Source organism: Rhinopithecus bieti, unplaced genomic scaffold (genome assembly GCF_001698545.2).
Source record: "Rhinopithecus bieti isolate Rb0 unplaced genomic scaffold, ASM169854v2 scaffold_6933, whole genome shotgun sequence".
Lineage (NCBI taxonomy): Eukaryota > Metazoa > Chordata > Mammalia > Primates > Cercopithecidae > Rhinopithecus > Rhinopithecus bieti.
The window spans coordinates 2,502,550-2,526,196 of NW_016805426.1; the positions used below are offsets into that span (position 1 = coordinate 2,502,550).

A 23,647-nucleotide genomic window follows, 5' to 3' on the forward strand; every position below is an offset into this window, starting at 1 on the left:
CCCTTTGCAATTAGACAATCAAAGAAAGCACAGAGATTAGGGGAGAGGAGGAAGGCACATCCACAGCCTAGAAAGATCAAGAGCCAAGGGTGAATTTCAGGGTCAAGGTTTACCATAAAGTTTCTTGAAAAGTTTCCTTTCCCCTTTGACCATGTCTTAGATGTGTGTCTTCCTTTCCTTGTACTAAGGTGAGGACTCCTAGAACGTACCCAAAACTCCAAGAGTCTCTCTAGGGACAGCGAGTGGAGCACACACCCTGTACCTGGACACTGTAGTGTCCTGGAAAGAGGCAGCCAAAGGGCAGTGGAAAGAGAATTAGGTGAGTCAGTCATCAAGCCTGCAGCAGAAGACAAAGAGAATGGTCAGGAGTCCAGCTGAGGCAGACTCTCATTAACTTCCAGAAAAATCCAAATTTTCTGAAGTGGCCCAGACACATCCTTCGTGATCTGTCCTGCTGATTCTCCACCTACTTCCCTGAATTCTTGGATTCTATGGCCCCATCTTGGTGAACCACATGTGGAGCCCCAAGTATGCCATGTTCTCTCATCTCTGGGGCTGCACTGTCTGGAACTCTCTTCCCCATTCCCAACTATCTCAACCTGGCCCAGCTCTCAAGAGGGCAGCTAAGTCTGAGTTCATCCTCAGGTCCCAGTGGAGATGCCGCTTCCCAGAGAATCGTCCCCTGCATGCGTTAGATGCACACTGGGCTCTTGACGAGCCCTTTACTTCCTGACCATGGTGTTTAACACGCTGCACTGCACATCGCCTTCACTTATCCTTATCCTCTGCTGGCCGGGAGCCTCCTGAGGGCGGAGGCTCTGCCTGATTCACCGCTGGTTAACAGGGCGTCTGGAACAGGGGCACTCTGTAAAGACTGAGTGACATGGAGTGGAGAGGAGTGGAGTGGCGTGGTGTGGAGTGGCATGGAGTGGCGTGGAGTGGAGTGAAGTGGCATGGAGTGGTGTGGAGTGGTGTGGCGTGGAGTGAAGTGGCATGGAGTGGAGTGGAGCAGCATGGAGTGGAGTGGCATGGCATGGAGTGGAGTGGAGTGGCGTGGCATGGTGTGGAGTGGAGTGGCCTGGCGTCACGTGGAGTGGCATGATGTGGAGTGGAGTGAAGTGGCCTGGAGTGGTGTGGCATGGAGTGGAGAGGAGTAGAATGGAGTGGTGTGGAGTGGAGTGAGTGGAGCAGCGTGGAGTGGCATGGAGTGGAGTGGTGTGGAGTGGAGTGGCGTGGAGTGGAGCAGCATGGAGTGGAGCCGTGTGGAGTGGAGCGGCAGGGAGTGCAGTGAAATGCTCTGTTGGAAGGTCTTGACCCTCACAGGAGAGGAGGTGGGGGATCAGGCAGGAAAATGTGGAGGCAAATACACATCAAGCTCCACCTCCTCCTCCCCGTAGACCCCCTCTCTTCTCCGAGTCCCCAGGTCCCCATCTCCCTACCTTCTAAACAGGAATCATGATTTGACTCACAAAGATGTTCTATTTTTCAGGTGTTTAATGGATATTTTGTCCACTTCTTTGCTCCTGACAACCTGGACCCAATTCCCAAAAACATCCTCTTTGTCATCGATGTGAGTGGCTCCATGTGGGGAGTTAAAATGAAACAAGTAAGTAGCCCCTTGTTTGCGGTGGTGGGGGGGACTCCCTATCTTCTTTGATCCCCTCCTAAAAATGCAATCATTCTATCCCTCCTCCCTACTTAGGGGCTGAAGCTCAGGGACTGTACTTACTGACTGCCGGTGTAAACTCTTTCTAGAATTTTGCAATTATTGCATTTCACAGCACATACACCTCCATCTTCTAATGATTCCTCCAGTGTAAAATTCCCTTCCTTCTCTTCTTCCTCTTTCCTGTTTCCTCTTCCTTCTCTTCCTCTTTTCCACTCTCTATCCAATATTTCCTTGAAAAACTGTCTCAAAACTCACCTCTTTGAAAAATGTAATCTCTGTATAACCTCTTCTTTCAACGATCAGTCACATTCTTTTTGCTCTTCTACCTGTTTTATTATATCTTGTCATTGTCCACATATAACTATTGAATCGATATACACATATTGTTTCTAATTAGATTGTAATTTCTTGAGGGAAGCTATCCCATCTATGTTTTCCAGCTCAGAGCTCAATATAGGCTTACTCAGTGATAAGTGAGATGTACAGATGCAATTCTAAAGACCAAACAAGGAAATGTTTGACTTACCCATCAATCTATCCATCCATTCAACCAAGTTGAACAACCAACTAACCGTTCATTCAGCAACTATTTTGACCACCGAAGAGTTCACTACTACCCTAAGATCTGTAAGAAACCTAAAAGAAATCCCTGTTGGCCGGGCACAGTGGCTCACGCCTATAATCCCAACACTTTGGGAGGCCAAGGCAGTTGGATCACCTGAGGTTGGGAGTTCGAGACCAGCTTGACCAACGTAGAGAAACTGTGTCTCTACTAAAATACAAAAAAAAAAAAANCATATTGTTTCTAATTAGATTGTAATTTCTTGAGGGAAGCTATCCCATCTATGTTTTCCAGCTCAGAGCTCAATATAGGCTTACTCAGTGATAAGTGAGATGTACAGATGCAATTCTAAAGACCAAACAAGGAAATGTTTGACTTACCCATCAATCTATCCATCCATTCAACCAAGTTGAACAACCAACTAACCGTTCATTCAGCAACTATTTTTGACCACCGAAGAGTTCACTACTACCCTAAGATCTGTAAGAAACCTAAAAGAAATCCCTGTTGGCCGGGCACAGTGGCTCACGCCTATAATCCCAACACTTTGGGAGGCCAAGGCAGTTGGATCACCTGAGGTTGGGAGTTCGAGACCAGCTTGACCAACGTAGAGAAACTGTGTCTCTACTAAAATACAAAAAAAAAAAAAAAAAAAAAAAAAATTAGCTGGGTGTAGTGGTGCATGCCTGTAATCCCAGCTACTCAGGAGGCTGAGCCAGGAGAATTGCTTGAACCCAGGAGACAGAGGTTGCGGCGAGCAGAAATTGCACCATTGCACTCCAGCCTGGGCAATAAGAGCAAAACTCCATCTCACAAAAAAAAAAAAAAGAAGAAGAGGAAGAAGTCCCTGTCTTTTACAGACCCTGCCTGCCTGGGTCTGTACTCCCAGGCAGGGTTTCTCAGCAGTGGGACTATTAATATTTTGGATGGGGTCATTCTTTGTTGTGGGAGGGCTGTCTGGTGCATTGCAGGATACTTAGCAGCATGGTCTATGGTCTGTTTGCTAAATTTCAGTAGCACAACGTCCCCTGCATCATAACAATCAAATATGACTTCAGACATTGCCAAATGTCCGCTGGGGGGAATAATTGCCTCTGGTTGAGAACAGCTGCTCTAATACAACAGTTTATTCACTGCTTCCTTCCATCATTCATTCATTCAACAAATATTTACGAAGCACCTACTATTCATGCACTTAGTTCATCCATGAGCAAAACAGACCCAAAGCATAAAAACAGAAACCAAACAGAAAACACAGACCTACCCTCTGGGTGCTTATGAAACTTACATCTGGGGGAGAGGGGACAGAGAATAAACAATACACATACAAGTACAAATGTACAAGTATGTTCAATGGCAGCATTATGATAAAAGTTTGAAAAAAAAAAAAAAGAAGCGTATGTTAGAAATCAAGAGTGGCAATTGCAGGAGGATGCAATTTTAAATAGGCTTGTCGTATCAATAGGTGGTTTCCTGGAGAAGACCACTGAGGAGACCCCGAGAAGGTGAAGGGAGAGTTATGCAGATACCTAAGGGTATTAAATGCAATGAACAGCCCATGCAACGGTTCTAAGTCAAAAGTGTGCAAAGAACAGAGAGAGATGCCAGTAGAGAGGGGCAGTGGGAGATGAGATCTGAGAAGTAAGAGGCAAGGTGGCTCATGGAACACCTGTGCAGTCATGATCAGAGCTGGATTCTGGAATCTGTTTTGAAGGTCGAGTAAACAGTATATCCTGAAGGGTTAGCTGTGAGACAAGGGAAGAAAAGATAACTGAAAGATGCCCCAGGACTTAGCCTGAGCAACTAGAAGGATGGAGTGGCCATCCATGAGTTGGCAAAGACAGAGATGGAATCAGACATTGCAGGGAATGTCCCAGTTTGGTTTTGGATTCAAAGTCTGAGATGTTCATTAAATACCCACGTTGGCCACGCAAGCCCGGTGTTCAAAAGTGAGATGTGGAGACACACGGTTAGGACTCACCAGCATATAGAAGGTACTGGCAGCATTGGGACTAGATGAGAATGCCAAGGAGTAGATGGACAAGGGAGCCGAGAACAGACAACAGAGCATTCTAATATTGGGAATTTGGGAAGAAGAGGATAATTGGTGATAGAGACTAATAAAAACAATTAGTAAGTAGGGGAGACAAATCAAGAGAGAATGAGGCCCTGGAAGACAATTGAGGAATTTGTGTTCAGGAGGGAGATGAGAGCACCTGCTGGTGACAGGTTGAGTTGCACGAGAAATGAAGATGCACCTTTGGATTTAGTGCCATTAGCATCATTGGTGACCTTGACATGGGCAGTTTCAGTACAGTGACAGGGAGGAAAACCCGAAAGGAGTGGGCTTATGAGAGAATAGGAAGAGAAGATTTGGAGACAGTGTGTTTAGACAATTCTCTCTAGGAATTTTATTGCAGAAGAAAGCTAAGAAATGAAGAAAGTGGATGCACATGAGGTTTGTAGAAGGGTGAGAAATAACATATTTTTATATTGATGGAAATGTACCAGCAGAATAGGGAAGTTGAAAAGGCAAAGGACAATTGCCGGAACCATGTTCTTTAGTCAAAGAGAGGGAATGAAATCTAGGTCATGAGTAGGTGGGTTTGCATTAGGTAGAAATACTGCTAGTTATCAAGTACAAAAGAAAAATGTATGGGTACAAATATCACTAGTTGGGATTTTATGGTAGTGAGAGTCTGTGGGAAAGTTATTCTGTCTCCTTCAGTTTCTCAGTGGAGTTGGAATCAAAGTAATCACACGTAAGCTAGAGAAAGGGGGTGATGGCGGTGGTTTAAAGAGAAAGATGAGGAAATAGTTTAAGAGACTGGGTGAGTAGAGGGACTTGAGAAATATATTTTATTTTCAGGCATCATAAAGGTGGCACTCGAAGTTTGTGATCCTTAACATAAAGTCTAGTCAAACTGGTTGTGCATAGCAAAATAAGATAGTAAAAGTATCAAAAAGCCAACGATACATGCTCAGAATAAATAAGGGGTAGGTCTGCATTGACTGAGATGGGCTCAAGAGGTTTTCTGGAAAAAGTTTAGCTTGAGAATAACTTGAAAGATGACCAGGATCAATGATCGGTCTTCCTACTTCCTCTGAGGCTCAGATTTTCTGTAATGGGACCCGTCTTTATTCTCTATTGAAATAGACTGTGGAGGCAATGAAGACCATATTGGATGACCTCAGAGCAGAAGACCATTTCTCTGTGATTGACTTCAACCAGAACGTTCGAACTTGGAGAAATGATTTAATTTCAGCTACCAAAACACAGGTTGCAGATGCCAAGAGGTATATTGAGAAAATCCAGCCCAGTGGAGGTGAGTGTGTTGGGCTAAAGCCCAAGGAGACACTTCCTTTGGGTTCAAATCATGGTTCACTTAAGAAGCGTTATTCCCATCACAGTAGTCTTTCCCCAGCCTTCAAGATCCTGCCTCAAATAATACATTTATTGGTAATGGATGAATGCTAAGTTTGTAGTGAAAGTAGAATTTGTAATCCAGCCCACACAACTTTAAACCATTTTAATCTCTCTCAGAAAAAGGTTCCGTGACACTGGCCTTCTTTATTGCCTGCATAAAGCATAAAATGTTACTGTCTTCAGAGTATCTTGGCAAGGCTGAGTTGGATACTTTAGCCTGGTGTTTAACAAACTAGCAGTCTGTGCTTTGAAAGGGCTAATTCATCTCTAAGGGGATAGTTTGCTTCCAAGTGAATCTTTCACTGCACTGGGGGACCACCAGCTTGAGCACAGTTTGTGTCACTCAGAAAGCAAGGAAATGATTTTGGCATGGAATAACTGACGGATAAGTGATCCACCAACATACGAGTCTGAATCCAGGATGGGATTTTCTGTGTGTGGCGAGAACGCATACCTAACATTTCATTATGCTACTTCAACAGGCACAAACATCAATGAAGCACTCCTGCGGGCAATCTTCATTTTGAATGAAGCCAATAACTTGGGACTGTTGGACCCCAACTCCGTCTCGCTGATCATTTTGGTTTCTGATGGAGATCCAACAGTGGGCAAGTGTCACTTCAACTTTGTCACGACAAACACTTTCACTGTTGTTTCTTGGAATGGTGGTTTGCCTAAAAGGGAAACTCTAATGGCATTTGCCTGAGTTTCTAGAACATTTTAAACCCATGCTTCCTAAAGGAGGTCTTCTGATCCTGCAGCCCTCACCCCCTAAGCTACTGCTCAGACACTTTCAGCAAGGGCACTCTTGAATGCCTCAGTGCCACCTCCACAATATGTGGAAATCTGAGTCTGAATTTTAACAGTAGGTTGTGAGGATTGCTGATGCATTCTGGGGAAATGCATTTATTTCCTCAACTTGAGGTATGTGAAGATGGTGTATGGGGGTGGTGAATGATGAATATTGATCCCAGATCTCCTAGCAGTACATTTGGAGGCCACAGTAGCATATTCCCTATTATTCTCCACACTTCTCCCAGTTGCAGCTGGAGAAATGACTGCTCTCTGACACAACCTTGAAGTTAAACATTTTTCTTTCTACAGAATGGCAGCAACATCTCCCTTCTTCTATTATTTACTTTTATTTTTGTTACATTGTTTTATTTTATTTATTTTTTGAGACAAGGTCTTGCTCTGTCACCTAAGAGGGAGTGCAGTGGAGCACACACAGCTCACTGCAGCCTCAACCTCCCGTGCTCAAGTGATCCTCCCACCTCAGCCTCCTGAGTGGCTGGGACTACATATGTGCATCACCACACTCAGCTAATTTCTTTTTTTCTTTTTCTCTCTCTTTTTTTTTTTTTTTTTTTTTTTTGGAGAGACGAAGTCTCACTCTGTTGCTCAGGCTGATCTCAAACTCCTGGGCTCAAGCAGTCCTCCCACCTTGGCCTCCCAAAGTGTTGAGATTACAGGTGTGAGCCACTGCACCCAGCTATCTTTGTTTTACTTGTGTCTTTATTCCGGCCACTGTCAGTAATAGTGAATGGCAGACTGTGTTGTCTGAGTGTGCTATCATACAGACTAGGACTGGGTCTGATACATCCTGACACAGCCAAACGGAATGAAAATGCAATACAGTGACAGCCAGAGCTTTAGAAAGCCAGAGAGCAACCATCTTATTAATAATGAGACTAGAAAGAGCCATTGTTATGTATTTGTAGTAGAACCAAGGTTTTCTCCCTCTCATCAGATTACTTTTAAAATTCAAGTTTTGAATAAAATCATAAGGTAGAAAAGGAAATATAGTTTAAAATATTTTAAACACAGTGGCTCACACCTGTAATCCCAGCACTTTGGGAGGCTGAGGTGGGTGGAGCACCTGAGGTCAGGAGTTCCAGACCAGCCTGGCCAACATGGTGAAACCCCATCTCCACTAAAAATACAAAATTAGCCGGACATGGTGGCGTGCACCTGTAGTCCCAGCTACTCGGGAGGCTGAGATAGGAGAACCGCTTGAACCCGGGAGGCGGAGGCTGCAGTGAGCCGAGATCACGCCACCGCACTCCAGCCTGGGCAACAGCATGAGACTCCGTCTCAAAAAAAAAGTTAAACCATAATTTGGTTTAATCATGGTTTCTCACTCCTGTTTCTCAACCATTCAGTTCCTGTTCCTGGAATCAGTCACTGGTTGCCAGTTTCTTGTATATCTTTCCACAGATAGTTTATGCATGCCTGTATACTATATATACATGTTTGCACACAGGCATATGTATATGCGTACATACACATGCATACATTTATACAAGCTTGCCTGCAAATGCATCCTATGTACCCTGATATTGACCTAGTTTTTTTTTCCTACTCTAAACACGTCCTTGAGATTGTCTGGTACAAAGAATTGCCGTGTCCTTTTTAGTAACTGCATAGTATCTCACGGTTTGAACATATCATCATCTAACCAAGTGCCCTCTCATTGGTGTATATTTATGTTGTTTCCAATATGTTGCTAATTCCCAAATAATGTTGCTATGCAACGCAAGCCACACTTCATTTCAACATGTATGAGTGCATCTCTAAGAAAAACTCCTAGAAATTGAGTTACTAGGTCAAAGGATAAATGCAATTTTAATTTGGACAAATTTTACTAAACTGCCCTCCCTGGATTTTCCAGAAACTTTATGACATGACTTGTTTATTCCTTTCCTTTCTGTCATCACCAACTTTAGGTGAACTAAAACTGTCAAAAATTCAGAAAAATGTGAAGGAGAACATCCAAGACAATATCTCCTTGTTCAGTTTGGGCATGGGATTTGATGTGGACTATGATTTTTTGAAGAGACTGTCCAATGAAAACCGTGGAATTGCACAAAGGATTTATGGAAACCAGGACACGTCTTCCCAGCTTAAGGTAACCTTTTTCTTCTGTTCTTTTTTTATTATTCACTGGAAATCATTTAACTACCCATATCTGATGCATGTATGATGCATAACTGAACTCAACTCAGTCATATTTGGTTGGAAGGATCAGGAAAGTGCTCAGTTCCTTTCTCACACGTTTCCCCCCACCCTCATATTTCTGCAGTAACAGTGAAGTATGAGGCAGGTGGGTGATGGGAACGGCTTTCCTACCCCGTGAACAAAAAGGTCTTCTGAGCATCATCAAAGCTCCTTGTAGCTCTCCCGCCCCACTAGCAATTGGTCTTCTTGTCATCACGGCCAACCATTTTCTCTTTAACATGCATTGGCATCTTGGTATCAATTTTTCACAATGTAAATTTTCTTAAGTATTAAGATAGAGGCTGAGTGTGGTGGCTCATGCCTGTAATCCCAGCACTTTGGAGGCCAGGGTGGGAGGATCACTTGAGCCCAGAGGTTTAAGACCAGCCTGGGCAACATAGTGAGATCCATCTGTTCAAAAAATAAATTTTTTAAAATTAAAATACATACATTGAAAAAAACAAACTATTGGTTTGTTTTGACTAAATAGATGAGAAGATGATGTAGGAAAGGAACACGTCTTTCCCCGCCCTTTGTCAGTACCAGGCATCGTATTTAAATTTGGGAACAAGTAAGAGATAAGATTCTGATTTGGGGAATATTAACCCAACTGACTTTTTAAAAAATTTAATTACTATTATTATTTTTTGAGACCGAGTCTTGCTTTGTCACCCAGGCTGGAGAGCAGTGGTGTGATCTCGGCTCGCTGCAACCTCCGCCTCCTGGGTTCAGGCGATGCTCGCACCTCAGTCTGCTGAATAGTCAAGATTACAAGCACGCTCCACCACACCCGGCTAATTTTTGTATTTTTAGAAGAGATGGGGTTTACCATGTTGGCCAGGCTGGTCTCGAACTCCTGACCTCAGGTGATCCCCCCGCCTTCGCCTCCCAAAGTGCTGGGATTACAGGCATGAGCCACCGCGCCTGGCCTCTTGTTGACTTTTATCATAAGTTTGTCTGAGAGGTTTTCATGCTGACTGTAACAGAAAGGGGAAAAAATGCCAGGCTCTTAAATCAAAGGTAATGTTCTCAACAAGTCTTTGTCTTCTCTCTGTTTTTAATCTGATAATTATGAGCATTTCCCTTTGTCCCAGACATCCCATGTGAATAAATTAAGAGGTATCTGCTGATCCTTTGAAGAATCTCAGAGTAAAATGTTTTAGATCAGCTGGGCACGTAATCCCTGTAATCCCAGCACTCTGGGAGGCCAAAGCAGGCAGATCACAAGACCAGAAGTTCAAGACCAGCCTGGCCAAGATGGTGAAAATCTGTCTCTACTAAAAATACAAAATTTAGCCAGGCTTGGTGGCAAGTGCCCATAATCCCAGCTACTCGGGGGGCTGAGGCAGGAGAATCGCTTGAACCTGGGAGGCAGAGGTTGCAGTGAGATGAGATTGCACCACTGCACTCCAGCCTGGGCAACAGAGTGAGACATCATCTCAAAATAAATAAATAAAATAAAATATAAAATAAAATAAGATGCTTTAGATCTACAAAGCAGTATGAACATAATTTCTCTCTCTCTCTCTCTCTCTCTCTCTCTTTGTGAATTGTAGAAATTCTACAACCAGGTCTCCACTCCATTGCTCCAGAATGTTCAGTTCAACTATCCCCATACGTCAGTCACGGACGTCACTCAAAACAATTTCCATAACTACTTTGGAGGTTCAGAGATTGTGGTGGCAGGAAAATTTGACCCTGCTAAATTGGATCAAATAGAGAGCATTATCACGGCGACTTCGGTACTTCCACTTATCTGCCCATTCTATCTAGTAATCGGCCCCCTAGACACACTCCCTCTTGAATGTCAGCTCTGCCTGCCGGGAATCATGGGTGTAGGACAGAAGCAATCAGTGATGGAGAAGACAGGAGAATATCTCTGCCATCTTCCCAGCTATTCCACAAATCCCGACCCTTTCACCCAAGCCCAATCCCAAGCACAGAAATGCATTTCCTTCCTCAATAGGCTTTGTCTTCCATTTCTTTTTTATTCCCATTCATTCGCAGCAGGTACTAAACATGTGAATCGATTAACTATAATTCTGTTACCTGGTGTCTCTCAACTGAACTTTCCATCATCTAGGCTAACACACAGTTAGTCCTGGAGACCCTGGCCCAGATGGATGACTTGCAGGATTTTCTATCAAAAGACAAGCATGCAGATCCCGATTTCACCAGGAAACTGTGGGCCTATCTAACCATCAACCAACTGCTAGCTGAACGGTAAGAGGAGAAGAGTACCCACACCACGGGATCTGCAGAACTGAAATGTCCACCATGAATATATGCATTCATACACAAAAAGAGTTTGGAAGCAAGAAAGACAGCAAATTAGCACAGGCTTGAATTATTACCCTCCATTAGTTCTGAACACTTTAGAGAAAGCTGGGTTCACTCTTTTTCTTCCTTATTGAGGTATAACATACAGTAACGTGTGCAAAAGGCATTAATTTTTTTATTTTTTATTTTATTTATTTATTTCTTTATTTTATTTATATTTTTGAGACAGAGTCTCGCTCTGTCACCCAGGCCGGAGTGCAGTGGTACGATCTCGGCTAACTGTAAGCTCTGCCTCCCAGTTTCACGTCATTCTCCTGCCTCAGCCTCCCGAGTAGCTAGGATTACAGGCGTGCGCCACCACGCCCAGCAAATTTTTTTGTATTTTCAGTAGAGACAGAGTTTCACCATATTAGCCAGGATGGTCTCCATCTCCTGAACTCGTAATCTGCCCACCTCAGCCTCCCAAAGTGCTGGGATTACAGGCATGAGCCACTGTGCCCAGCCAAAATGCATTAATTTTAAGTGCACCATTCAATGGGTTTTTATATCTATCATCCATGTAATCACCACCCAGATCCAGAGGTAGGTTCCCTTGTTCCCCTCCCTCAACACCCACCCCCCTCCTCCAGTGGAATCTACTCTTTCAATGTCTGTGATCATCAGTTTTGCCTGATCCTAAATTTTGCATAATCAGGCAATCTGTATTCCTCTGCTCCTGGCTTCTTTCACTCAATATGATGTTGGTGAGATTCACCCATGTTGCTTCATGTATCAGGTGTGTATTTGCATTTACTGGCTCCTACAGCTGCCGCCAAGAGATCCTGACCTCATGATCCGCCCGCCTCGGCCTCCCAATGTGCTGGGATTACAGGCGTGAACCACCGTGCCCGGCCCTGCATTCTTGAAAATGGCTTCTTGTCCAAAAAGAAATTGATGATTACTAAGGATTATGATGTTCCCTAAGGAAGGGCTCCCCCACGCTCATCTGTGTCCCCTCTGGTTGCTTCATGTATCAGTCATGTATTTGCATTTACTCTTGAAAACAGCTTCTTGTCCAAAGAGAATTTAATGATCATGTGATTATGACATTCCCTAAGGAAACGCTCCCCTATACTCATCCATGTCCCCTCTGGCTTCTCAGCCGAGCTGCATCTCAACTCTCCAACATGAAAACTATGTCCCTAGAGCCATGGATGGTTCTTTGACTACCTGCATCAAAATTACACAGAGGTGTCTGATAAAAGTTCCCATTCCCAAGCCTCATTCCATCTATTAGATAGGATTCGCAGGAAGATGGAACAGGGTCTAAATGAGGCTGGGAAAATGAAATCCTGTTGTATGACTGAACTCATAGAGAAAATCCCTGATGTTGATAAGATTAGAAGAAACACACAAGACTGTAAACTATGACTGTGAAGTAAAAGAGAAATAACTCCCTGTCTGACAGAAGAACACTGGATGTATTTACAGGCATGTAGCAAATTGTGGCAGACGTTAAATATTGATTTGAAAACCATTCTTATAAAAAGATCAGCAGTTGCTAAAGGTTGGAGGGTGGGAGAGAGGGGAGTAGGTGGAGCACAGAGCATTTTTAGGGCAGTGAAGATACCCTATATGATACTCCAAGGTGGACACCTGTCATTATGCATTTAACCCATAGACTGGACAACATGAAGGGTCAGCCACGTTAACTGTGGACTCCGCGTGATAATGATGTGTCAGCTTCTTCCATTGTAACGAATGCAGCACTCTGATGTGGGATGGATGCTGACAGTGGGGAAGGCCGTGTATATGGGGGACCGTGTGTGTATGCAGTGGGCACGTATAAAATCTTGATACTTTCTGCATAATTTTACTGCGAACCTAAAACTGCTCTAAAATATAAAGTTAAAAAAAAGAAAAAGAAAAAAGAAAAAAAAAAGCCTTGGGAGCCAGACGTGTGGCTCCCAAGGAGGGTGGATTGCTTGAGTCCAGGAGTTTGAGATCAGCCTGGGCAACATGGCAAAAGCCCATCTCTACAAAAAATACAAAAATTAGCTGGGTATGGTGGCATGCACCTGTAGTCCCAGCTACTCAGGAGGCTGAGGGAGGAGGATCGCTTGAGCCAGGGAGGTTGAGGCTGCAGGGAACCGTGATTGTGCCACTGCATTCCAGCCTGGGCAACAGGGCGAGACCTTGTCTCAAAAATAATAGTAATAATAAATAAGTAAATAAATAATACCTTGGGACTTAGCTAGATAAAATACTCAGCTTCTTGAAGCCAGTGAATTCTGTTTCCCGGTTATACTGCCCCGCCCCACCCCCAGGTTGGACCCCAGCAGCGGTGGGGTGCAGGGGCGGGGAGCTGACTTGGGCTCCCACTCCAATGCAGCCATGCTCCATAACACCTCTACTTCTTGAATGCAGAAGCCTGGCTCCTACAGCTGCCGCCAAGAGAAGAATTACAAGATCGATCCTGCAGATGTCTCTAGACCACCACATTGTGACCCCGCTGACCTCGCTGGTGATTGAGAACGAGGCTGGGGACGAGCGCATGCTGGCGGACGCCCCGCCCCAGGATCCCTCCTGCTGCTCAGGTCAGGGCTGTACCTGTGGGGACAAGTGGCCAGGCGGCTCTCTTGCCCCGGGGGGGAAGTCCTAGTGCCTCTGCTTTCTCCCACTCCAGCCCACCTCTTGCACCCAGCCCTGGGCCCTCCTGTGCCCAAGCTCTTCCTGCCAGCTGGGAGGAGGATGGATTATTGCTGTGGTAATTGACCCTTTTGCTCCCATGTTTCCCAAAGGAACTTTTGAAAACCCGCATACCCCTTCCTACATTTTTGACATCAATATTTGAAATTTTTTATCTTAGCCTGGGCAACATAGCGAGACCCCATCTCTAAAGAAAAAAAATTTTAACTAGCTGGGTGTGATGGTGGGCACCTGTAATATCACCTGTTTGGGAAGCTGAGGCAGGAGGATCTCTCGAGCCCAGGAGGACCACTGCACTCCAGCCTGGGTACCATCACATCTCACTGCAGCTTCCAACTCCTGGGCAACAAATATAATTTCTATATGCAACTAACATAATTACAGTATTTTATAAATATTGACCTTTTAAAATAAAACTGTTACATCACTGTTTTCTTTTCTGTTTTTTCCTTTCTTTTCTTTTCTTTTTTTTGTTTTGTTTTTTTTTTTTGGAGACAGAGTCTTGCTCTGTTGCCCCAGCTGGAGCACAATGGCACGATCTCGGCTCACTGCAACCTCAGCCTCCCAGGTTCAAGCAATTCTCCGACTTCAGCCTCCCAAGTAGCTGGGATTACAGGCATGTGCCACCACGCCCGGCTAATTTTTTGTATTTTTAGTAGAGACAGGTTTTCACCATGTTGGCCAGGCTGGTCTCGAACTCCTGACCTCAGGCGATCCACCTGCCTTGGCCTCCCAAAGTGCTGGGGTTATAGGCGTGAGCCACCATGCCCGACCACATCACTGTTTTCAATACATCTAATGAAACAGAATACCTAATTGGTTACTATCATTCATTTTTTGAAACTACATAAGCAAATCCTATATTACAATTATTAGAAACTGGCCAGACATGGTGGCTCATGCCTATAATCCCAGCACTTTGGGAGGCTGGCGTGGGTTAACTGCTTGAGCCTATGAATATGAGACCAGCCTGGTCAACATGGCAAAACCCCATCTTTAGAAAAAAATACTAAAATTATCCAGGCATGGTGGCACGTGCCCATAGTCCCAAATACTCAGGAGGCTGAGGTGGGAGGATTGCTTGAGCCTGGGAGGTGAAGGTTGCAGTGAGCCAGTGATGCCACTGCACTCTAGCCTGAGTGACAGAATAAGACCTTGTCTCGGAAAAAAAAAATTATTGGAAGTTTTACATTATTCTTTTTTCTAGTTGAACTTGTATTTCCACTCCACTTGCCCAGCAGAACTATATCCTATTGTAATATATTTTTACGCTTCTTTTAGTAATCACCTCACTTATCTATAAGAAAAAAAGTTATAAATTTTAATTTTAATTAAAATTTAATTTAAAATCATAACCATAAGATTCTGAGTATTCGAAATTCTCTTCTGAACTGGGTCTGATTAATATTACTACTAGTAGCCAAGTGAGCAAAATAATAGAAATAAATTATAAATTTGATTACACATAAGTAAAATTGGAGTGGAAATCATCTATAATCTCTTACTGGGAAAATGTGACTGGGTGTTTTCGTGTATTCATGGATAAGTATTATTTATGAATGGATTGAAAGAGACAGGATTCAGCATCAATTCTACTTCTAAGAAAACTTGTATGGGCAGAAGTCCCGATAAATATTGGTTGGTACAGATGAGTAGACAGAAATGGCAAGTGTCTGGTTATATTCAGTTACTCTCTTATCTGAACTCTTTGAAATTTATATGCCAAAACATGCATATGGACCTAGTGTCCAAAAAATCTTGTATAATTTATCAGCTGACAACGTGAGCCCTTCCTCAATTTTGTTGAAAGCAAAGAATTGGAAGCCCTGTGGCTTGGACAAGCATTCGCTCCCCATCATTGGAATCACGTTTTTCGCCCTACATCAATATTCCAATGGATGTTTTGGTTCCTGGAGGACTTTTTCGGGAGGGGAGTGGAGAAGAGCAGGCCTTCTGCTTGTAAACTGGGAGAAAAGGGTTTCTTTAGGAACGAGTCTATGTCTAGACTGAGACTCTAGAAATTGCCTTTCAAACAGTCCATGATCTCTGAGTCCTGCAGAAAGTCTCCAGGTACCCCTGAGGGTGCCTGCACCCAGGGCTAGGAGACCTCAGGTTTATACATCTCTTTCTCTTCTCTTTCTTGGGGACTGGTCCTACTGAAACATATATACATATATGATACACACACACAAGTACATATAAAATATATATTATAGATAATAGTATAATTATTAATATCGTTATATGTAATATATAATATATAATATATTATTATATATAATTTATATATCTAGTATATAAAATAATATAATATATTTAAGATAATTAAAATAATACAGCATAAGGCTATATATAAAATATGTATTATAGCTTATGATATATAATAATTATATTACATATAATTATACTACCTATAATATATGATATATAATATATTAGATTCAGGGGCTAAATGCGCAAGTTACTTGGATATATTGCATGTTACTGAGGCTTGGGGTACAAATGATCATGTCACCCAGGTAGCGACCATGGTACTCAGTAATTTTTCAACCCTCCCCCCCAACCTCCCCCTTTCCCTCCCTCTCCCCCCTAGAAGTTCCCAGTGTCTATTATTTCCATCTTTACTCCGTGTAGTACACAGTATTGACTTTTCAATGTAGTTCCCAAGGTAAGTGAGAACATGCGGTATTTGGATTTCTGTGAAATATATTCTTAAGAATGCTTTGCACACAATGGAAGGATTTTGTGCATTTTTAATTTCGTTCAAGCATGACACCAAGTTTACTGCACTGGTCTATCGTTCAGGGAACTCTGACTTGTAATGTCCCAGTGACAACAGCCTGTAGACTCACAGCTAAATAGATCTAGGGACAAATGAACCCTAGATTAGTTTCTAGGCATGACTTTCTCACAGACAGCTAGCCTGGCTATCGGAAAGCAAAAAGTGCTTTTTGTTGTCATGCGAAATCTCTCTCACCTCTCTGGGAAACTAACCTGCTCGGCTTGTTTGTGAGTGAATAGAGATGGAGCCAGGAAGGTGCCACGGTAACCTGGGCCTTCTCCCAGACTTAGATCCCCAGCCTGCCCTGGAGTCACCGGGCCCTTCCCCAGCCCTATAAAGTGGTTCCTCCCACTGCCACCCTTGCTCAGGCTCCAGACTCCAGAGAGAACCGTATCACTGGCCCCCTCCCTCAGCAACATGCCAGAGGGAACCCAACAAGAGAGAACTCTGGAATAAAAATAGAGGAGAAAACCTAAGCTGACAACATCTGGGGGTGCATAAAACAGATTCTTGACATGGTGAGCAATTTCCGTGGAAACGTAAACCTAGAAACTAACAGATGCAGGTTTTTCTACTCAGGGGCCCTGTATTACGGCAGCAAAGTGGCTCCAGATTCCATCCCGTCTTGGGTCCATCCTTCACCAACGCCCGTGATCTCCATGCTGGCACAAGGAGCTCAGGTGCTGGAGTCCACGCCACCCCCACATGTGATGAGAGGTAAAGCTTCTACACTACTTGCATGTCCCAGAACTCAGGCGACCATAATCCCGGGAAGCATTGTGTGAATGAGGCCGGGTGCAGTGGCTCATGCCTGTAATCCCAGCACTTTGGGAGGCCAAGGCAGGCAGATCACCTGTTTTTCTATAGAAATACACCTTATTTTGTTTTTAATCATGTATTTACGGAATCCTAGTTTTGTTCAGTCTTTAAAAAAATCTTTCTGCAAACAGTTTCAGCGGGAGGTTTGGGTAGTAGCTGTGGTCATCTAAAAGCCAGGAAAATGTATTTCTTTGTGAGTTTTGGTGGCTGTGGCTTCCTTGTGTAATCGCAGATTTCTTTGCCTTTCCATTGACAACCTCTTTGGCATCTTCTCCCAGAGCATGTGAGAGGGGGAGCTGCCCCGTGGAAATGGGAGAGACAGTGTCATCTCTCCTGTTCCCAGCTCCTTGCATTGCAGCCTTCACCCACAGAGATCACAGCTGCTGGCAATTAGCTAGTTCACCTAGAAAAGCTGTGTGCAGCTTGTCTTTCCTTACTTTTCTTTTTATTAGAAAAAAAGTAAATTTCAACACTCAGAGACAGAGCACATCCCTCTCCCTGAAGGAAGGTGCAAAGTCCCAGCTTGAGAGTTTGAAATTTAGAAGGGTGGTTCCTGCTGGTCCTAGAACCGTGCAGCTTTCTTGACTGCCTGGAATATAGACCTTTCCATCAAGAAAGCCTCAAAGCTGGTTCTCAAGGTTGTATGCCTAGCACATACCAAATATCATGTTGTAGCAGAGAAAACTTAGCAAGGACTTTGAATGGACATTTACTGTTATTTCAGGCAAGGCACATGGCTCACACCTGTAATCTCAGTACTTTTGGAGGCTCAGGTGGGAGAGGATTGCTTGAGGCCAGGAGTTTGAGAAACCAGAAAAAAAAAAAAACCCTTTTCAAAAAATTAGCCAGGCATAGTGGTTCACCTGTAGTCACAGCTACTCAAGAGGTTGAGGTGGGAGGATTGCCTGAGCCCAGAAGTTCAACGTTGCAGTGAGCTATTATTTCACCACTACATTCCAGCCTGGGTGACAGAGGGAGGGAGACCCTGTCTCAAAAAATAAAATAGAGACCTGGCATGGTGGCTCATGCCTGTAATCCCAGCACTTTGGGAGGCTGAGGAGAGCAGATCACTTGAGGTCAGGAGTTCAAATCCAGCCTGGCCAACCCTGTCTGTACTAAAAATACAAGAATTAGCTGGGTGTGGTGGCAGGTGCCTGTAATCCCAGCTACTCGGGAGGCTGAGGCAGGAGAATTGCTTGCACCTGGGAGGTGGAGGGTGTAGTGAGCTGAGATTGTGCCACTGCACTCCAGCCTGGGTGACAGAGCAAGACTCTGTCTCAAAATAAAATATGGTAAGATAAAATAGGATGATAAATAGTAACTTCATCTCACCCTAGGGCTTATCTCTAAAATGATTTCTAGGCCACAAGTAACTTGCTCCCTCACCCTCCATTGCTGGTAGTGCTTTGTACAACACTTCCCTCTCCTACCCCAGCTCTGTGGGGGTGGGAGGCCCAGGAGGGACCATGCAGAAGTCTCAGTTAACAGTAGCAAACGTCCGCTGCCACGCATGAGTGGGGAATCCGTGCGGAAGTTGACTACGCTGGAAGAGCCATTGCTTTTACTGTGCCTTTCCAACCAGCACTTTCTGAGAGCCAGACACTACCGTGATGCCCAGGGAGTGAGCTGCTTAAACTGTGGCTTTGCAAAATAAAGCTTTTGGAGAAAATTGTTGAGACCAAGTTAATTTACCTTTAAATATTCTTCCCAGTTAAGGCTGTAGTGCTTCTTCCAAGTTTCTCATCTCTGTCGTAGGATGCAGTACAAAGGATGAGGACTTCAAAGTCAGACAGTCCTGGAGATACATCTGCCCCATGACCTTGGTCATACACTGAAACCCCTCTAGGGCTCAAGCAGCCACCGCTAAAACGGGGATGATAACACCCTCCCTGCAGGGTGGATACAAGTTTCTCTTTCCTAGTACAAGCTCAGTTATCACTGACCAGTGTGCTGCCCATAAACCTCAGGTGCTGGGAATCTATAACATTAGTCACGGAGGTCCTTGATCTACTTTCAGCCTGATCAAAATTTCAGGCTGGACCGACCCATTTAACTGTGATGCTTCATTTCTGTTGTCTTGAATTCTGTCAACTTAGGGGCAGCACTGATTCACTATTGCTTATCAGAAGGTCTGATTGGTGGGATTTGAGTTAATTAAATGGCGAAACCAATCGTTGTCTTTAATAAAAGCAATTTTCTTCAAACAGAATATTTCAAACTACCATATTTGTGTAGAGGAAGAAAGAGGATATCATAATATAATGATTGTGTAAGGGTTTCTTTTAGTTTTTATTTTTGAGATGGAGTTTCGCTCTTGTTGCCCAAGCTAGAGTGCAATGGCTCAATCTCGGCTCACTGCAACCTCCGCCTCCTGGGTTCAAGCAATTCTCCTGCCTCAGCTGCTGAGTAGCTGGGATTACAGTCACCCGCCACTACACCTGGCCAATTTTTTTTTTTTTAATAGAGATGGGGGGGGGTTTCCTCCATGTTGGTCAGGTTGGTCTCGAACTCCCGACCTCAGGTGATCCGTTCACCTTGGCATCTCAAAGTGCTGGGATTACAGGAGTGAGCCACCAGGCCTGGTCAAGAGTATTTTTAAAAGAGCCTTTGCTGTGTGTGTTTTTTATTTTATTTTATTATTTATTTATTTATTTTTGAGATGGAGTCTTGCACTGTCACCCAGCTTGGAGTGCAGTGGCACCATCTTGGCTCACTGCAACCTCTGCCTCCCAGGTTCAAGCAATTCTCCTGCCTCAGCCTCCCGAGTAGCTGGGATTGCAGGTGCCCACCACCATACCTGGCTAATTTTTTGTATTTTTAGTAGAGACGGGGTTTCACTATGCTGGCCAGGCTGGTCTTGAATGCCTGACCTCGTGATCCACCCACCTCAGCCTCCCAAAGTGCTGGGATTACAGGTGTGAGCCACCGCACCTGGCCTGTTCTGTGTTTTTACAATGCCCTGTAGTGTCCGGCTCCAACAAAAATCAACTAACCACGTATTTGTGGACTGCAGAGCATGAACCTGGAGGTGTGAACTGAACATTTCTGGCCTGAGTGACAGGTTTAGCCACTGCATGAGCTTCCCGTAACTCCTCTGCAAGCTTTTATTCATACTGCCACCAACAACTTTCCTAAAATGAGGGTCAAGTCACTTCACATTTCTGATGAAGTGCTGCATGACAGAGGGACAATGGAGTATGAACCACTGGGTCCCCGAGGCCTGGAGGAGTACCGAGCACAAAGGAGAAGCACAATAAATATTTGTTCTGATTAAATTAAAGATGTTCAGGAATGATATAGTGTTCAAAATCATCTTCCTTTTAATGATTTTATTTACATTTTCTTTGCATATTTTCCAGTTGAAAATGACCCACATTTCATCATTTATCTACCCAAAAGCCAAAAGAACATTTGTTTCAATATTGACTCGGAACCTGGAAAATCCTCAACCTGGTTTCTGACCCAGAATCAGGTAAAATAAAATAAATCATATTTGCTTTAGACAATTAGGTCACTGTCATGCTTTCCTGTCACTGCCTTGGATTTCTTTCTTTCTCACCTTCATAGAAGTGCTATATATTTCAGTGATATTAGTGAGAAATTAAATTATAAATATATTCTTAACTATTTTGAACCATCATAGCTCAAAATATATACCCTCTCTCTGAGTATGAACTAGCAGATCTTGTTGTGATATAATTAATTTAAATATGAGCCAGGCGTGGTGGCTCACACCTGCAATCTCAGCACTTTGGGAGGCTGAGGCGGGCGGTTCACCTGAGATCAGGAGTTCAAGACCAGCCTGGCCAACATGACAAAACTCCCCAACTACTAAAAATACAAAAAAAAAAAATTAGCCGGGCATGGTGGCACACACCTGTAATCCCAGCTACTCAGGAGGCTGAGGCAGGAGAATTGCTTGAACCCGGGAGGTGGAGGTTGCAGTGAGCCGAGATTGTGCCACTGCACTCCAGCCTTAGCGACAGAGCGAGACTCCGTCACACACATGCAAAAATTCATTTAAACACTATATGATAGTAAATTATTTAAATTACATTTTATACACTGACAATTAAATTTTATAGCTGATATAAAATTATTAAATTAAATTTTATTAAATTTTGTAACTGTTATATTAAAATATATGTTATACAATGAGAAGCACAAAGAAGAAAATGTTATGTAAATCCTGAAGCAAAATTACAACTTTCCTATATTGCCAAGTTTTATAAATTTGAACTATAGTACCCACACACGCAAAATAAAGGGCACACAAGAGAAAAACTCATTTTGTTCTTTCCTGTAGGAATTGTAATCAATGGTCAGCTTGTTGGTGCCAAGAAGCCCAACAATGGAAAACTAAGCACCTATTTTGGAAAACTGGGATTTTATTTCCAAAGTGAAGACGTAAAAATAGAAATCAGCACTGAGACCATCACCCTGAGTGGTGGTTCTAGCACATTTGCCTTGTCCTGGTCCGACACGGCTAAAGTCATGAATCAGAGGCAAGTACGATTCCATCTGAACTCAGGCCTGTCCGTGACACATGACTGTATAACTAAATCCAGGCATCAGTGACATCAACATTAAAAAAATAAAATCATCGTTTTAAATATAAGGAAGTTGAGGTTCAGAACAATTGTTCTCACTTCCTCCTCTGTTCCTGGCAGTGGGCACTGTGTTTTTGGTCACCATTGGGTCCCAGGACCTAGTCTAGTGCCTGGCGTCAGTAAGCACTCACTGTGTATGTGCTGGTCAGCGAACGAACCCACCAGCTGAAATCTATACCCCACTCTATCGCAGAGTGCGCTCCAAATGCCATGATTGTGTCCTCTGCATAGAAGCTTCCCAATGAGTATCCGTTAATCGATCGTTTATCTATAAACTGTTGCAAGCGCTTAGATAACTAGCGGAATTGTCTGGGAGGAGTGAAGAGTTCATATTAGGGGTGAGAAGAATGACTTTCTAAAAAGGTCTGTTCTGGAATGGTTTAATGCCACTTGGACTTTCACACCAGGGTGCAGATCTCAGTGAAGAAAGAAAAAGTGGTAACTATCACCTTGGACAAAGAAATGTCCTTTTCTGTTTTACTTCATCGTGTTTGGAAGAAGCATCCCATCAATGTTGACTTCCTGGGAATCTACATCCCCTCTACAAACAAGTTTTCACCTCATGCCCACGGACTAATAGGTAAAGTGTCTACTGACCATCTGACGAGGGTGGGGCCACTCTAATTCTTTAGCAGCTTTGGCTGACAGTGGTTACAAGTTGAGGACATGGCAGGTGTGGACTCCAGAGCACAGAGGACCAACATAGCAGCGTGGGGTCACTCGGGAATGTGACAGCCAGGACCTTTTGCCGTTCTAGACAAGGCTGTCCAGGGCCAGGATTTCAGCATCACAAACTGGGCAAGTTAAGAGAAGGGACAGATACATTACAAGTTTTATGTTAAAGATTTTTTTCTAACTGAAGCAAGGTGAACCCATTTAGGAGGTCTGTGATAACAAGCAGAACACCCTGGACAACTGTCCCTAGTATTTTAAGAAAGGCTCAAATACAAAGCCTGTGACATCACAAGCAAATCTTGTTCCTGTGATCTGAGCTATGCTCTCAGGTGCTCACCTCACTTTCCTGCCATCAGGGTGCTCAATTTACTTAAAATCCACTAGACCAACCTCATGTATAAAATGACCATGAGCTCCAGGCACGGTGGCTCATGTAATCCCAGCACTTTAGGAGGCCTGGGCAGGTGGATTGTTTGAGGAAGATCAGCCTGGGCACCCCATCGCTACCAAAAAAGTAGGAAATAAAAATAATTAGCAGGATGTGGTGGATCCTGCCTGGAGTCCCAGCTACTCAGGAAGCTGGGGTGGGATTCCCCGAGTCCAGGAATTAGAGGCTGCAGTGAGCTGTGACTGTGCCACTGTGCTCCAGCCTGGGTGATAAAAGGAGACTCCATCTCTTAAATTTATTTTTTTATTTACGTATTTATTTATGAGATGGAGTTTCGCTCTTGTTGTCCAGGCTGAAGTGCAATGGCACAATCTCAGCTCATTGCAACCTCTGCCTCCACGGTTCACGTGATTCTCTTCCCTCAGCCTCCCGAGTAGCTGGGATTACAGGCATGCACCACCATGCCCGGCTAATTTTGTATTTTTAGTAGAGATGGGGTTTCTCCATGTTGGTCAGGCTGGTCTGGAACTCCCAACCTCAGGTGATCTGCCCGGCTTGGCCTCCAGAGTGCTAGGATTACTGGTGTGAGCCACCACACCCGGCCCCATCTCTTCAATTAAAAAAAAAAATAAGGGGCTGGGAGTGGTGGTTCATGTCTGTAATCCCAGCACTTTGGGAGGCCGAGGCAGGCAGATCATGAGGTCAGGAGATCAAGACCATCCTGGCTAACTCGGTGAAACCCCGTCTCTA

General features: G+C 44.0%; 1 protein-coding gene across 1 annotated transcript in view; it reads left to right on the forward strand.

Annotated features, from left to right (window-relative positions):
* The window catches only part of ITIH2 (inter-alpha-trypsin inhibitor heavy chain 2), a 46,680-nt gene that overhangs the window by 19,207 nt on the left and 3,826 nt on the right, over nt 1-23,647 (forward strand). The window contains 12 exon segments of the mRNA XM_017872489.1: nt 1,490-1,606; nt 5,389-5,557; nt 6,141-6,266; nt 8,385-8,566; nt 10,212-10,397; nt 10,739-10,878; nt 13,342-13,511; nt 16,985-17,122; nt 20,584-20,664; nt 20,667-20,696; nt 21,531-21,729; nt 22,242-22,414. Of these exon segments, the coding sequence (XP_017727978.1) occupies nt 1,490-1,606; nt 5,389-5,557; nt 6,141-6,266; nt 8,385-8,566; nt 10,212-10,397; nt 10,739-10,878; nt 13,342-13,511; nt 16,985-17,122; nt 20,584-20,664; nt 20,667-20,696; nt 21,531-21,729; nt 22,242-22,414 (1,711 nt within the window).